We start from the raw sequence: 16,752 nt of genomic DNA, 5'->3' as shown, positions 1-16,752 counted from the left end.
GAATTCACCTCCTAATGCAGGGGACACAGGTTCGATCCCTGGTCAGGGTACTAGATCCCACGTGCATGGCACAACTAAGAGTTCACATGCCACAACTAAGGAGTCCACCGGCTGCAACTAAGACATGGCACAACCAAAAATAAATAAATAAAAAATTTAAAAATGGATTTTAAAAAAGTGGGTTATTTGTAGGTCAGCATATAGATGGATCTTGCTTTTTTATCTAATCTGACAGTGCCTGACTTTTAAATGGGCTGTTTAGATTATTTACATCTAATGCAATTATTGACACATGGGTTTAAATCTACAATCTTGTTATTTATTCTCTCTTTGTCCTAACTGTTTTTTGCCTCCCTTTCAATCTTTATCTGTCTTCTTTCACATTAACTGAGTATTTTTTAATTATTTCATTTTATCAACTTTTTTCGCTTGTTAGACATATAACTCTTTGTTATATTATTTTAGTTTCAGGGTCCCTCATAAACATCTTTAACTTACCAGTCTACTTTCAGTTGATATCATACCACTTGACAAATATAGTATAAGAACTTTTCTTCAGGCTTCCCTGGTGGCACAGTGGTTGGGAACCCGCCTGCCAATGCAGGGGACATGGGTTCGAGCCCTGGTCCGGGAAGATTCCCACATGCCACGGAGCAACTAAGCTCATGCACCACAACTACTGAGCCTGCGCTCTAAAGCCCACGTGCCACAACTACTGAGTGTGCGTGCCACAACTACTGAAGCCCACACGCCTAGAGCCTGTGCTCCACAACAAGAGAAGCCACTGCAATGAGAAGCCCATGCACCGCAACAAAGAGTAGCCCCTGCTCGCCGCAACTAGAGAAAGACTGCACTCAGCAACAAAGACCCAACACAGTCAAAAATAAATAAACAAATTAATTAATTTAAAAAAAAAAAGACCCTTTCTTCCATTTCTCTTATTGGCATTTGTACTGTTGCCTTCATATATTTTATATCTACATGTTTTTATCTCCATAATAAAATTATTTTTTGCTTTAAACAATAAATTATATTTTAAAGAAACTTAATAAGAAATTAGGTCTTTATATTGCCTATGTAGTTTTTATCCCTGTGCTCTTCATTTTCATCTGATACCATTTTTCTTCTGCTTGAAGGACTTCCTTAAACATTTTTTGTTCTGTAGGTCTGCTGGTGACAAATTCTTTCAGTTTGTGAATAATATCTGAAGTCTTTATTTTGCCTTAATATTTGAAAGATATTTTCATTGGGAGATGATTTCTATACTGACAGGTTGGGGGGTTTTTTCTTTTAGTTTTTAAAGACGTTCTTCCACTTTCTTCTCACTCTTATTGTTGCCAACAAGAAATCTGCTGTCAGTCTTATCTTTATTCCTCTTGTAAATAATAAATGTCTTTCTCTCTGTGTACTTACAAGATTTTTCCCCTTATCACTAATTTTAAGCAGTTTTATTATGATTGTCCTTGGTTTCTTTTCTCTGTGTTTCTTGTGCTTAGAATTTGTTGAACTTCTTTGATGTGTGGGTTATAGTTTTCACAAAATTTGGAAATTTTTCAGGCAACATTTCTTCCAACATTTTTCCGTTCTCTGCTTCTTCCCTTCAGAGACTAATTATTCAGAGATTAGGCCATATGAAGCTTTTCACATCGCACTTTTCACATCATGATGCTGTGTTCATTTTTTTTTTCAATATATTATTTTTTCTTCTCTGGCTTTCAATTGTGGATAGTTTCTATTGCTATCTGTCTTCTATGTCTCTATTTAACATGTACATTCTTTCCTCTAGCTTCTTGAATATGTGGAATACAATGATAACAACTGTTTAATGACATGAGTATTAATTCTATAATCTGCATCATTTCTGGGTCAGTTACAACTGATAGATTTTTCTCTTTATTATAACTCTGGACTAAGTGAGCTGAAGCATCTCTGTCTCCGTGTCCCATGGTTTGCCCTTGTCATTACTGCAAGTTGACACTTTGTGTGTTTCCAGTTTACAGCATTGACTCTGTCCCAGAAATCTTTCTTATTACCTACTCCAAATATAGCACCACATCAACTGGGACTTGCTTTGAGTTTGCTTGCCCCTTCTTGGGAACTGTGTGTTTAGGACTCTACTAGCACTGGCCAGCTTATGAGATAGCAAGCTACTGTCTCCCTCATCCTTCTGCCTGGGTTTCTCAATTAATGTACCCTACTCATTCATTGAGGTATCTACTACCACATTTGGCACTCACTGGCAGTTGTTTCACTGGATTTTGGCCTACAGACTGTGTAGTTTTGTGGCCAAGAGTGACTTATAGATTATGGTTACTTAATTTTTGCATTCTGCCCCAATTGCTTAGTAGCTATGACCTCAAGTAAGTGATTAACACCTCTATATTTCAATTTCCTCACCCAAAATGATAGTAATGACACCTACCTTATCAGGTAGTTGTTAAGAGTACATGTAACAATGAGGTATCGAGAAATTAAAATAGTGTCTGGCTCGGCATTTGCTGTTGTCACTGTTAGAGTAAGAATTCTAGACTCTAGAGATCTGACTCTGTAGATCACATTCCCAGCCATTATGTAATTTTGGACAGTCTGCTTTGCATGTTAGAGAAAATTTCCCTTCTGTATTTGTGGCTGAGCCAGTTTCTCTGGTGCCTAAATGCCCTTATTCTGCTTTCAGCCCTAAGCACATCCTAAATGTCTAGCCAGCCAGAAGTAGTTGGCTAATAGCTTTCTAAGTCTAGAAGTACAACAGGATTTGTTTTTGTCAACACTAGGTAAAATCAAAAGACAAATGAAAAAGAAAAAAGAAAGCATTTAGGAAAGGTAGATCACCTTTCTTCCTTATTGCTAATTTTTTCTTCTAAATCTATTTTTTTTTTTTTTTTTTTTTTTTTTTGCAGTACGTGGGCCTCTCACTGTTGTGGCCTCTCCCGTTGCGGTGCACAGGCTCCAGACACGCAGGCTCAGGGGCCATGGCTCACGGGCCCAGCCGCTCCGCAGCATGTGGGATCCTCCCGGACCAGGGCACGAACCCGTGTCCCCTGCATCAGCAGGCGGACTCTCAACCACTGAGCCACCAAGGAAGCCCTCTAAATCTATTTTTAATTTTATCTTACCAAGTCAGAGAAAAACAAACAGGAATGGCACTTTTGGTACCTTACAAGCCAGCAATTTTTTGTCTCCTTGATTTTTCTTTCACTGTTCAATATTTCACATTCAGAAAATGGAGAAAAGGTTAGGAATACATATAGAACATTAAATTTTTAAATTAATAACCAAAATGGATATAAAGAAAGGAGTTTCAATAATTATAGAGTAAAGCAGCAGCTTGTCTAAAACACAGATACATACTGAACACCAACTTTTCACTTCTAAAAATATCTAAGAAACACTATCAAACTAAGTGGCATATACTTTCAAGCTTATTTCAGAAAAATTAATATTGATATTTTGAAAATAAATTTAAAACCTAATGAAATTTCCATCTAAGCCAGGAAGCATCATGATCTGACTGCTCGGGAATCTTGAAATTAACATTTCTTGTTTTGAGGTAAATGGCTCATAAACATTACCTTTTCTGTAGGATTAATTTGTATCTTTCTAGTGATGTTCCCTCAGTGGCCTTGACTCTGACTGGATGACCAATAGCTAGGCAGCCCTGAGTTATCACTCGGCTCAGGATCATTCCAGTCTTCCAATGAATAGAGAAGGGGGAGAAAGGTCTAAATAAGTTAAAAGAACCAGAAAATTCAACAATGTGTCACAAATAGTGAGGTCATTATGCCTGGATAAACCCGGATATTAACAGTTGCCAAAAGTGAAACACTACCCACAACTTAGCAGTCAGTGAGCCCTGCTCAGAATCAGTGATGTTCTGTCGGACAAGGGTGGCATTTTACAGTTCAGTGCAAAATAAAACAGACCTTGATATCTTCATTTGTCCTTTTTTTCTGTGCGTATTTCACAGTGCAGCAATTTGGGATCCATCACGTGTCACTTGTTATACGTATAACTACAGAGCTTACTTGAAATATGTATGCACAGAAAAAAAAGAGTGCAGTGAACTGAAAAGATTGAAACAAATCCTTAACCTTTGTACCAATTTAAAGTTTTACTCTGGGTCTAAATACCATGGGTTAAACATTTTAAGGTGGTTTATGAACTGCTTTTGTTTTAAATGTTAGGATTCTCAGATAAGGAAATTGATTGAGAACATTGTTTGAACGGCCATTTAACAATTTTCTTACTTGGTGAATCAACACAGAATTTTAAATAAGTGACAACCACTTAGGAATTTATTTACACATATTGAGGATTTATGTCATGGAAACTTCTCTGTTAAGAACAGGTAAAATGATTTATTTTGAAAAAAAGGATAGAACTTTAAACCTTTAAAGATTTTCAAAATGTTTTAGCATGTGACTTTTATTTCTCACGTTTTTGTTGTGTGGAAAACAACTACACAATGACTTAGGAAAAATATATTTTTCTAAATTTTTGTTCAAATAAGCCCTGAATGGAATCCTCTTTTGAACATGCCTGTCTATACAGAAAGGGAACTCCTTCTTACCTTGGGGTAAGAAAAAAGAATCACCACTTATTAAACACTTTCTGTATACCAGATTGTACGCTTGAACTTCACACGTATTTTCTCATTTAATCACCACAGCAACTGTGCAAGACAGGTGTGACTAACTTCATTTTATATATAAGAAAACTGTGGTTCAGTGCAGCTAAGTAACTTTCCCAAGGTCACACAAAGGATTCTAATTCTGATCTATCTAACTCCAAAACTCATCCTCTTTGCATCAAGCATTTCAATTAGTTTAGGAAAATTTTTAGACAAGTATAGGTTTTCTGATATCATGAAATTCTATGAACAGATACCATAGAATTACAGAATATAAGATCTGGGAAAACAACCTTCCATATCAACTGGTCCAACTCTTTTACCAGAAGACTAAGGCCCAAATATGGTATGTGACTTACTTGAGGTCACATAAATGTTCAGTGGCAGTCCTAAAACTAAAACACTTCCATCAGTGCTCATAAATTGGTCAGATATAGAGCAGTGTTTTATATTACAGTGAAATGGCATAAGTTTTGAGGTCAGACAGACCAAGAATCTTTCCTCTAACAGCTACTAGCTTCAGTTTTTTCAGCTGTATAATGAAAACCTGCATAGTTTTTATAAGATTAAATGAGATAATAAATGTGTATAAGATGCTTAGCATATGTTTAACAAAATGGCAGATATTATTACTAAATCAGAAATAAAACACAACTCAGGGTTAGTAGTTAATAGAGTCTCCAGGTTGGAAGCAGATTTAAGAAATATCTAATCTCATTCTGCCTTTGTCTATGAAGTGAATAATATTTCTTAGTACCTTTGTGTCTTAGTTACTCTATATTTTTGTTTTTAACTCCCAGAAAAGCAAAAATAAAAGTTAAGGGCAATCCAAAATTTCATATGAGAAAATAGTTTCAATCTCTCCTACCCCCTAAACTAAGTAGCAGCAACCTTGCCTGGGTGACTCTGCACCCATGGAAGTGCTAAAAAGAAGCAAAAATAGTCTCCAGAGAGGGGGCAAAGGGAGGCACAAGAAGGGTAGATAAAAGCTGTACCATCTCTTTCCAGACACAAATATTTGGTGGCAATTACAAAACGTATTTCAATAGCAAGAGGGAAGAGGAGAACAATTATATGTTCTCAGTTTAAATCTGATTCAATAGTATAAGAATAAAGTTAAAAAAATAGTGCCAATACACAGGAATAAATTAGGCATTGTTCACATTTTATACTCAGGGATTTCTTTTAAAACTATCCTTACTAAGACCATATGCCATCACTATATGGTGCTAATCCACCAAGCTCTGTGAACCTCAACAATGAAGACTAAGGAGCAGAAGCAAATGACATTCAGACAAATCTCATGAAAATGGTGAGTCTGTAGAGTATACCTAAGCTCTGCGCTAGGTTTAAATACATTCTAGAGTATTAACTAATCAACACATCTAAAACTGAGTTGAATGCTCACGTCGGGGTCCTCCACACTAGACAAAACAAGAGCAGAGCATAGATTCATGACAGTCAACAACTGATATGCTTTCACTTGCATGCTTGTGTGCATGAGGGCATCAGGAACTGGAGCAGCACAGTGAGCCAGTGAGCCCAGGAAGTTACTTAGGGAAAGCAAACATTCTTGGATACCTTTGTGATCAGCCACACACTGGCTGCAGGCCACAGGGTCGATGGTGCTATCTGAGTCCCACTGCTCTCTTCACCACTTGAGAAATTCCGCTTTCTGATGGAAACAGAGGCATGAAGGACAATATTGGGGTTCACCTATACCATGAGAAGAAGCATGTTTTTAACTTACAGTCTGAAAGTTAACCTTCCTCAACATACTTACCCAAAACAATCTAGAACATTGTTTCTGATTGAGAAGGTCTCTTTTGAAACAGTAGTGTTCAATCTATTAAACTCAATTCAATTAATATTTGTTGAGCACCAGCTCTGATGTGGAAGGCCCTGGACTGTGCGGCATGGGATATTATAAAACATTTTTCCTGCCCTAAATAAACTTACAACTGTAGAGGCGATAACACACACAATTTCATGTAAAGCTCCATATGTTTGATTAAATAGTGCTATAGTATGCAAAGAATGGTAGGCTCATTTCTGCAGGAGCAACAAAAAGTGAAGCATCTTGAAAGAGGTAACATCCGGACCAGGCCTTGAAGGATGAAAACAGTTTGACAGGAGTAATGAAGAATAAAAAGGTATTCCAAGCAAAGGAAAATAGTATAATCAATGCACCTTAGGATTTATTGGTAGTCTCAAAAGGTAAATTTGGCCAAACTTAGAAGTAGTCAAGTGTAAGGCTATGGAGTTAGGTGTCAGGAGGGCTTTCAAGCTTTCAAGCAGGAGGGACTGGATTACAGAAGATTTAGAAAGGTTGACCTGGCCAGTGTAAACATAATGGATTGCACAATGGAGAGACCAAAGGCAGGGAGAACAGTTGAGAGTTTGTACAACCTCATAAGAATAAAGGGACAGGAGCTGAGACTTCAGTGACAGTTGTGGGAATGGATGGGAGGGGGCTGACTGGGGAGACACTGCATCTCTATCCCACGTGTTTAATCAGATGACAAATGCCAAACGTATTGTGCACCTTCTAGCATTTCTCACTTAGACCTGATTGTCAAATTAACGGTCATTCATGTCATCTGTCAGAATTCTACTCCTTCATATTTAATAAATTTTATCTCCTAACTTATATGATCACTTTCCCTGAATAATCATGCTAACTTTTAAAGGGCTAATCCTTATTTGTATAGGATTATGGGAATATGCCAACTTATGCTTTAAACTTAGTAAATGATGTTGCTTCAATAACAGTTAAAATCATTTTCTAATATTGAAAAGTCTATTCTAAATCTTTGCTAATACTAGATATTTGTTGAGTAGCAAGTGATTTTTTTAAAAAACAAAAGTTAAATAATAATTTAAAAGGTAATGTTTTACAAGTGTGAACAGGCAATAACAAAAGGGTATGACCAATATATTTGATAATTATTCTATAATTATCTATAATTATTCTACAATGGAAGATAGTTACTTCTCTAGAGAAGAAAATGTCATATGACTCCTATATGTGAAAATAAAATTTTAAAAATACAGCAATCCCACCACATAAGCAGATTTGATTTACAGCTCTTTGATTGTGTATTCCCCAGTTAGCCAGTAGTGAGTGATTCTGGAGGGGAATCCCCCGCAGTTTCTGAACAATGGTAAACTATATTCTACTAATCCATCCACCACAGGACATGGCATTTAAAGTAGCACTCTTAGTCAACCTCCTAACTCCAAGTTGCCATCACACTCAAAACTCTCCTCTGAAACTGGGAAGAAGATTGTTTTGACTGGAATGTCAGACAGAAGAATCGTACTGCCAACTGCTTCTTTGTACAGCACCTGCTGCCAGTGCCTAAATTCTTGTTATCTCCACAACATGGTTTAATCTTTTAACAGTTGGCTTATTGGTGAAGAGCGAAGGGGTCCTTTGTGTCTGTCTTGGGTTGGCACCCAGTATTAACACCATGCTGTTCTCTGAGAGATATTTTGCTGGACGGTTCCCAAGTGATTCCACATAGACCAGACAGAGCCAGGTCCACTAACTCAGCTTCATTTCACGTTATTAAAAAAGAAAAATCCTGCCAAGTCTGGGGTTCTAATACACTTAAAACTGACAATGGCCATTAAATTCTCTTCATGATGTCACTTTCTTTTTTCTTTTTAATTTAATCTGATAGCTTTGTTTTAGATCAAATGTTTAGGAAGGTGGGGGAGATAAAAATTGGAATTCAGAAAAGAAAAGTGCTCGGACAACCTGCAACATAATATGCCATGTGTGTCTGTGTGTGTGTGTGTGTCCACATGTGTGTGTACATGTGTGCATTCACGGGCGTGTGTATAAAAGTGTTTATGTTGAGACAGGTCTCCAAATATATACCATAATGTATGTCATTAGAAAACCTTTTTAAGTCCTGTTGAGAATCAAAACAAGAAGCTTTCTTTTATTCTTTTGAGTACCTATATACATAGCTTCCTTTAAATGACCATTATGATTTTGCTTGTCTGAATAAACTGTGCAGATACAGATGATGCCAGTGATAAAAATGATGCATACATGTACTGTGCCAGTTAAAGCTTCTTGTTTAATTTTCTTTCTCCAAATCACCAATGAAAGTGGAGTAGACTTCAATATTCCTGTGCAATTTCAAAGTAATAAGGTCTTTTCCTACAGATCTACTGAGGAGCAAAATACAAGACAATGAAATTTTTCTTGAAAGAAGGAGCTCATAGACCACAACCTTCATTCTAAACAGATTGTTTACTACACAGAAATTTTATAAGGTTTTTCCTTTTGATAGTAATTTTAGGACCAAGTTAAATAATTTACTATACAAATTAATGTACAAGAAATGTTCTAAAATCTCTTTCGTCATGTCCCTGATATTCACTCTTATTGTTTCCATTCTCTAAATCTACAGCTGATCAATCCACGCACCTCTAAGACCAAGAACTGGAAAAGTTGGGAAAGCAGAAAATATTAGTGAGTACCTAATTATGCAACCAAACAAGGGAAAATATCTAGGATCTAGGTGTGCAGTCCTCAAACAGATTCCAACTATTGGTCTAAAAATAAGGAAGGGACTTGCAGTTTTATTTAAAGTTCTGTGTCCTATTCTAATGGCAATCAGTTCCAAATTTAAATTAAAATTTTTTATTTTCTTCAATACAAATTATCTGTAGGAAATATTATTTCTTGAGGACTTGCTCTCCAAAGAAATAGGACAGTAAAGAATTGTTTGCCTTTTCCTAGCCTCCTCTGTGACATACAGAATAATATATTCTGCTAGCATCCATGACTGGTTAATTTACAAGTAAACTTGTAACAAACATGTAACAAACATGCCATAATTCTAAAATCATAACTTGGTGTTTTTCTTACTGTTTCCATACTAAAAGTTGTCACTAATGTGCTGCTTATTTCTGATCATACTAAAAGGATAGGATCGAAATCAGTTTCCTTTTCATTTTGACAGAATATATGACCTGCCAGACACTGGAGTATATTTTTCTGCTATATTTTCCCATAACCAATCATTCCTCAAGCTATTCTTTTCATGAATCTTTTTTCTTTTATATTAACTACCATGAAGTTTGTCTCTCATCCACTTCAGGGAAACGTATAATTTTATTTCCCGTAAACTAGAGCAATGTAAAAATGTTGCCAATTTAAGTAACAATAGAACGAAAGATGTATTCACCAAAATTCTCCACTTGTAGTAGATTCCAAATCTTTTTTTAGAAATGGATAAAAGAGCAACAGGTTGTAATTGTCAGGGTTATATCTGTCTTCCACATTACTAATAAGGATTATATGTTCCAAATTTTTCCCTGTAGGAAAGGTTTTACTTGTCAATACGAGATTTAAAAGAACAGTCAGGGGTTGGGCACTGATATCTCTATCTCAAGCCAATTTTAAAACGTATGTGTCAAGAATATCAGCTTTTGCTCCCTCCTCTCTAGTCCTGCTGTAATCCTCTTAGTGCCTTCTGTACTGCCACGAGCGTCAAGATTCTACAATAAAATGCCCTGTAGACATCCATCACCTCTGCCTGAATCTCTCTTTAAAAGTGTTCCTTTTCAGATTATTAAATTGCTATTTTCAATGTACTGATCACCTCTCTGTATATAATCGGAGGCATTTTTCTGAAAGGATTTCAAAGGTTTCATAGGTAAGGGAGGGCCACTTTTCTTTGAAAAATTCTCTTTACTATCCAGTTTATCAAATCTTTGCTTTCTTATACCACTATTCTGAGTAGACTGAAATTTTATTCAAAAAAGATTTCTTCTAAAAATACAACAGTGTATAAACTTTTAAGATGAGGTGTTTCTCACTTTCACTGAATCATTAGAACGAATTAATAGTGATAAAATAACTGTGGATTGTTATTCTCTCATTTTTCAACATTAGAAAATATAGTTTTCTTTTGAAGTTCTACTTTGGCTTAAAATCAAAGAGAGAATCCTTTCTTGTTCTTTTCCTCTCACAACTCTCCACTATACATTTTTCCCCACAGGTTTTGACCAGCTTTCTATTGAATGAGTTAATTAACTAGTGAATTCAATTCCATTTAGCTAACTCTGAGTATCTGGATCCTGCAGCAGAGACAAGAATGATCAGAATGCCCTTTGCCCTCTAGGTATTTCTAATCTGCAGGGCAGGGGTGGGAGGATAAGATAAGGACTTCCTGAGATATTTTCCTAGCACAGGATCAAATAAGATCTTGTCTCTGCTTGAATATTTCCAGTGGCTCCTTGTTTTCTACAGAACATCCAGTTGAATTAAGACCCTTTATGATATTGAGCTGCATGAGCTGCTTGTATATTTTGGAGATTAACCCTTTGTCCCTTGATTCGTTTGCAAATATTTTCTCCCATTCTGAGGGTTATCTGTTCGTCTTGTTTAAGGTTTCCTTTGCTGTGCAAAAGCTTTTAAGTTTCATAGGCCCCATTTGTTTATTTTTGTTTTTATTTCCATTTCTCTAGGAGGTGGGTCAAAAAGGATCTTGCTGTGATTTATGTCAGAGTGTTCTTCCTATGTTTTCCTCTAAGAATTTTATAGTGTCTGGCCTTACATTTAGATCTTTAATCCATTTTGAGTTTATTTTTGTGTATGGTGTTAGGAAGTGTTCTAATTTCATTCTTTTACATGTAGCTGTCCAGCTTTCCCAGCACCACTTATTGAAGCAGCTGTATTTTCTCCATTGTATATTCTTGCCTCCTTTATCAAAGATAAGGTGACCATATGTGTGTGGGTTTATCTCTGGGCTTTCTATCCTGTTCCATTGATCTATATTTCTGTTTCTGTGTCAGTACCATACTGTCTTGATTACTGTAGCTTTGTAGTATAGTCTGAAGTCAGGGAGCCTGATTCCTCCAGCTCCGGTTTTCTTTCTCAAGATTGCTTTGGCTATTGAGAGTCTTTTGTGTTTCCATACAAATTGTGAACTTTTTTTGTTCTAGTTCTGTGAAAAATGCCATTGGTAGTTTGATAGGTATTGCATTGAATCTGTAGTTTGCTTTGGGTAGTATAGTCATTTTCACAATGTTGATTCTTCCAATCCAAGAACATGGTATATCTCTCCAACTGTTTGTGTCATCTTTAATTTCTTTCCTCAGTGCCTTATAGTTTTCTGCTTACAGGTCTTTTGTCTCCTTAGGTAGACTTATTCCTAGGTATTTTATTCTTTTTGCTGCAATGGTAAATGGGAGTGTTTCCTTAATTTCACTCTCAGATTTTTCATCATTAGTGTATAAGAATGCAAGAGATTTCTGGGCATTAATTTTGTATCCTGCTGCTTTACCAAATTCTTTGATCAGCTCTAGTAGTTTTCTGATAGCATCTTTAGGATTCTCTATGTATAGTATTATGGCATCTGCAAACAGTGACACTTTTACTTCTTCTTTTCCAATGTGGATTCCTTTTCTTTCTTTTCCTTCTCTAATTGCTGTTACTAAAACTTCCAAAACTATGTTGAATAACAGTGGTGAGAGTGGGCAACCTTGTCTTGTTCCTGATCTTAGAGGAAATGGTTTCAGTTTTTCACCATTTAGAACGATGTTGGCTGTGGGTTTGTCATATATGGCCTTCATTATGTTGAGGTAAGCTCCCTCTATGCCTACTTTCTGGAGGGTTTTTATCATAAATGGGTGTTGAATTTTGTCGAAAGCTTTTTCTGCATCTATTGAGATGATCATATGGTTTTTATCTTCCAGTTTTTTATTATGGTGAATCACATTGATTGATTTGGGTATATTGAAGAATGCTTGCATTCCTGGGATAAACCCCACTTGATCATGGTGTATGGTCATTTTAATGTGCTGTTGGATTCTGTTTGCTAGTATTTTGTTGAGAATTTTTGCATTTATGTTCCTCAGTGATATTGGCCTGTAGTTTTCTCAATATCAAAAAAAAACAAACAACCCAATCCAATAATGGGCAGAAGACCTAAATAGACATTTCTCCAGAGAAGACATACAGATTGCCAAAAAACACATGAAAGGATGCTCAGTATCACTAATCATTAGAGAAATGCAAATCAAAACTACAATGAGGTATCACCTCACACCGGTCAGAATGGCCATCATCAAAAAATCTACAAACAATAAATGCTGGAGAGGGTGTGGAGAAAAGGGAACCCTCTTGCACTGTTGGTGAGAATGTAAATTGATACAGCCACTATGGAGAACAGTATGGGGGTTCCTTAAAAACTAAAAATAGAACTACCATATGACCCAGCAATCCCACTACTGGGCATATACCCTGAGAAACCATAATTCAAAAAGAGTCATATACCACAATGTTCACTGCAGTTCTATTTACAATAGCCAGGACATGGAAGCAACCTAAGTTTCCATTGACAGATGAATGGATAACGAAGATGTGGCATATATATACAATGGAATATTACTTGGCCATAAAAAGAAACGAAATTGAGTTATTTGTAGTGAGGTGGATGGACCTAGAGTCTGTCATACAGAGTGAAGTAAGTCAGAAAGAGAAAAACAAATACCATATGCTAACACATATATATGGAATCTAAAAAAAAAAAAAAAGAAAAGGTTCTGAAGAACCTAGGGACAGGACAGGAATAAAGATGCAGACGTAGAGAATGGACTTGAGGACGTGGGGAGAAGGAAGGGTAAGCTGGGACAAAGTGAGAGAGTGGCATTGACATATATACACTACCAAATGTAAAATAGATAGCTAGTGGGAAGCAGCCACATAGCACAGGGAGATCAGCTCCGTGCTTTGTGACCTCCTAGAGGGGCGAGATAGGGAGGGTGCAAGGGAGATGCAAGAGGGAGGGGATATGGGGATATATGTATACGTATAGCTGAATCACTTTGTTATACAGCAGAAACTAACACAACATTGTAAGGCAATTATACTCCAATAAAGATGTTAAAGAAAAGTACACACACACACACACACACACACACACACATACAAAAGACCCTTTATGATATGATACTAACATTCTCAGTGAAATCTATCTTTCTCTCCATTCTACTCTAATGTGACCTAAAATATGCCCAAACTTGGAACACTGTTTGACTTCAGATCATGCAAAAAATGTTGCAAGAGGAACAGCACCAAATTCAAAGTCATTATAAATGGTACGGAATGGATGCAATGGGGGTATCAAAGACAGAAACATCATATCTGGTTTGGGCATGGGGTTGGGGTAAAGAAAGACTTCATGAAGCAGGCACAAATCAGGTAAGGCTAGAATGATGGGCATGATTTCAATAAACATTTATTGAATGCCTACTCTATGCCAGACACTGTGCTAGGATATGGCACAAGGGTGACAGAGAAGGTGGGGGGTCGTGACAAAGAAAGAGAGGTTGAATTCCAGGCAGAGGGACCCACATGGGTATAATAACAGAAATCATGAAGTGCTCAGAAGACAACAAATGAACAATCTAGCTTGGCTAACACCCAAAGAACATATTAGAGAATAGTGAGCCTTGAAAGAGATTACAGCTAACTTTAAAAAATCATTCATCAACATGTACTGTGCACTTGCCCTACATTCAAGACTTTGTTCCAGCACTCGTGAATACAAAAGTGAGTAAGACATAAAATCTGTGTACAAAGAATTATCAATTTAGTAGAGAAGAAAGACACAAATGCAAATGCCGATACCAAAACACAAACTCTAAGAACAATTCTCAAAGGACAATAAGGAGTTCTGAGAACACAAAATAATTCGAGGCTAAATCTCTCTGGAGGATCTGAGAGGGCTTCGTGGAAGAAGAGGAAGTTGAAGAAAGCCTTAAAAAGCAAGGAATGGTAATGGCGGGGGTTGTGTCCTAGCAAAGAACAACACATGCCATGGCACAAGTAAAGCAAAGTGTAAAGCATGTAGGGGACCCAATTTATTAGCTCCGTCTGTAGCGTAGGCTACAACAAAGATCAAGAAGCGGAGAGGATTGGAAAGACAAGTTGAGAGTGGGGGAAGATTGGAGAAGAATCATGGAGATCAATGAAGGCCAGATGAGGATATGGAACTTCAATAGGCAACAGCCAGGCATACAAGTTTTTGAGCAGGAAGATAATGTTACAGCAAAAAACTAAAAAGGAATGCCAACAGGATTGGAACTATGGCAAATAAAACTTAATGTCAGATGAATATAAAATATAAAAGGCATTATTCTTAGTGTACCATTCAACTTATATTTATTTTCTAAATATGCTCAAAAACAGGATTAGAAATCATTGTTTGTTTTATTCTATTTTTATAATAATTATACTATTTAGATTCATATGCACCTTGAAACAACTAATATTTTCAGTGTAAATTTTGACATAAAAGACTGAATGGGCAACATGGAGAAATTTAAAAAGAGCAGGTTGGGACAATGTGTCTTTTGCATTGTCTCTTACAAAGAAAGGGCCCAAACTAGTTAACAGAAAGCCCTCCTTTCTTTGGGCATCTCTACCTCTGTGGGTGCCTTTTGGTTCTGGTTTCATGAATTCAAAAACTAAAACTTATGCAGCTGAGAAAAACAAAAGAATTATTCCTTTTTTTGGAGACAGGTTTAAAATGCTTTTCACAGCTCAGTGCAAGAAGAAAATTCCTTACTGGCAGGATAAGTTTCTAAATATAAATTAATAAAGAGACCTTCTAGATTGAGTTGTTATGAGTTGGGTTTTCTGAAGAACTCATGTTACTTAGGGACATTGGCCCACAGAGCAAATAGGTCAGATCCTAAAGTATAAAGATATAACAGCCATCTTAAAGAATCTCTTAAACAAATGCAACTTATTAATATAGTTGATATAAGGAAAATATGCTAAACGATAGTACTTAAATGACGTGATTCAGGTAGAATTTTTTCAAGTAGAAATACTATATATTGGTTCAGTTTTTTTTTTTCCCCCTATTCTTTTTCAAATTCTTTTCCCATTTAGGTTATTACAGAATATTGAGCAGAGTTCCCTGTGCTATACAGTAGGTCCTTGTTGGTTATCTATTTTAAATATTGCAGTGTGTACATGTCAATCCCAAACTCCCAGTCTATCCCTAACCCTTCCCAATACTGGTCCAGTTTTAAAGTGCTTAATTAGGGGCCTCCCTGGTGGCGCAGTGGTTGAGAGTCCGCCTGCCGATGCAGGGGATACGGGTTCGTGCCCCGGTCTGGGAGGATCCCATATGCCGCGGAGCGGCTGGGCCCGTGAGCCATGGCCGCTGGGCCTGCGCGTCCGGAGCCTGTGCTCCGCAACGGGAGAGGCCACAACAGTGAGAGGCCCGCATACCGCAAAAAGAAAAAAAATAAAAAAATAAAAAATAAAGTGCTTAATTAATTAACAGGAAGTAATGTATAATACTTGCCCCCAACATTAGTAAAATAATTTACAGTGTTCAAAAACTTTTACAAATATCTACTCAGTCACCATGTATTGACTGAGTGTCCAATACATAAAATACCCTTATTCAGAACATCAAATAATTCTGACCTTGTTCTGTAGGAAATGGTTCTCCAAGTCCACCTTTTCAAATTGATCAGGTATCTGTTGACTGGTGCCATTGAAATTAATTGGAAATCCCTCACAAACTTCCCAACTAAGGAAATAAAATATTTAATTGTTCTTGTTAGAATAAAATGAGTTTAATTTTAGTACTCTTTAGCATAATAATTTATGCATCTTATACTCTTTTAGTGAGAGAAAAACCAGTGTATAGTCCACAGTATTTTTAAATGGAAGTTTGTAAAGTACCTTTGTATTTATCATTGGGAAAGGGAAGGCTTTAAATTTTTTCCTTACAATTATTTTTAATGCTGGGGGAGGGGGATTCTATGCCTAATTGATTATTAATAGAACAAAGACACAAAAAATAATTTTTAATCTTACAGAATCACTCATGGTGGAGACCATCATCATTGTTAAAATTATAGTCTACATACACTGGTCTATAAATAATAAAGGATGCTTTTATAACGGTTGTGTTAAGAACATTAGTTTGGTATTTTTAAGAGTCTTTTAAGAGGCAGCACATTCTAGAAGGTACATGGACAAACCACAGACTGGAAGGGTTGGTCCCATTCTTAGCTCAGCCAAATCACTTATTTTAAAAGTGAGCCAATTCTTATCCTAAAGAAAATCACCT

General features: G+C 36.5%; 1 protein-coding gene across 1 annotated transcript in view; it reads right to left on the bottom strand.

The window, feature by feature from the left end:
* Positions 1-16,752, bottom strand: part of DCDC1 (doublecortin domain containing 1) — a gene marked incomplete at its 3' end in the record, with an annotated part of 460,818 nt that overhangs the window by 190,743 nt on the left and 253,323 nt on the right. Inside the window, 4 exon segments of the mRNA XM_082627300.1 lie at positions 3,570-3,703; positions 3,705-3,719; positions 6,209-6,343; positions 16,101-16,206. Of these exon segments, the coding sequence (XP_082483426.1) occupies positions 3,570-3,703; positions 3,705-3,719; positions 6,209-6,343; positions 16,101-16,206 (390 nt within the window).

The sequence above is a fragment of the Mesoplodon mirus genome (genome assembly GCF_964341445.2).
Source record: "Mesoplodon mirus genome assembly, chromosome: 7".
NCBI lineage: Eukaryota > Metazoa > Chordata > Mammalia > Artiodactyla > Ziphiidae > Mesoplodon > Mesoplodon mirus.
Note: the sequence above shows the minus strand (reverse complement) of the source record. Positions and strands in the feature narration are given on the sequence as shown.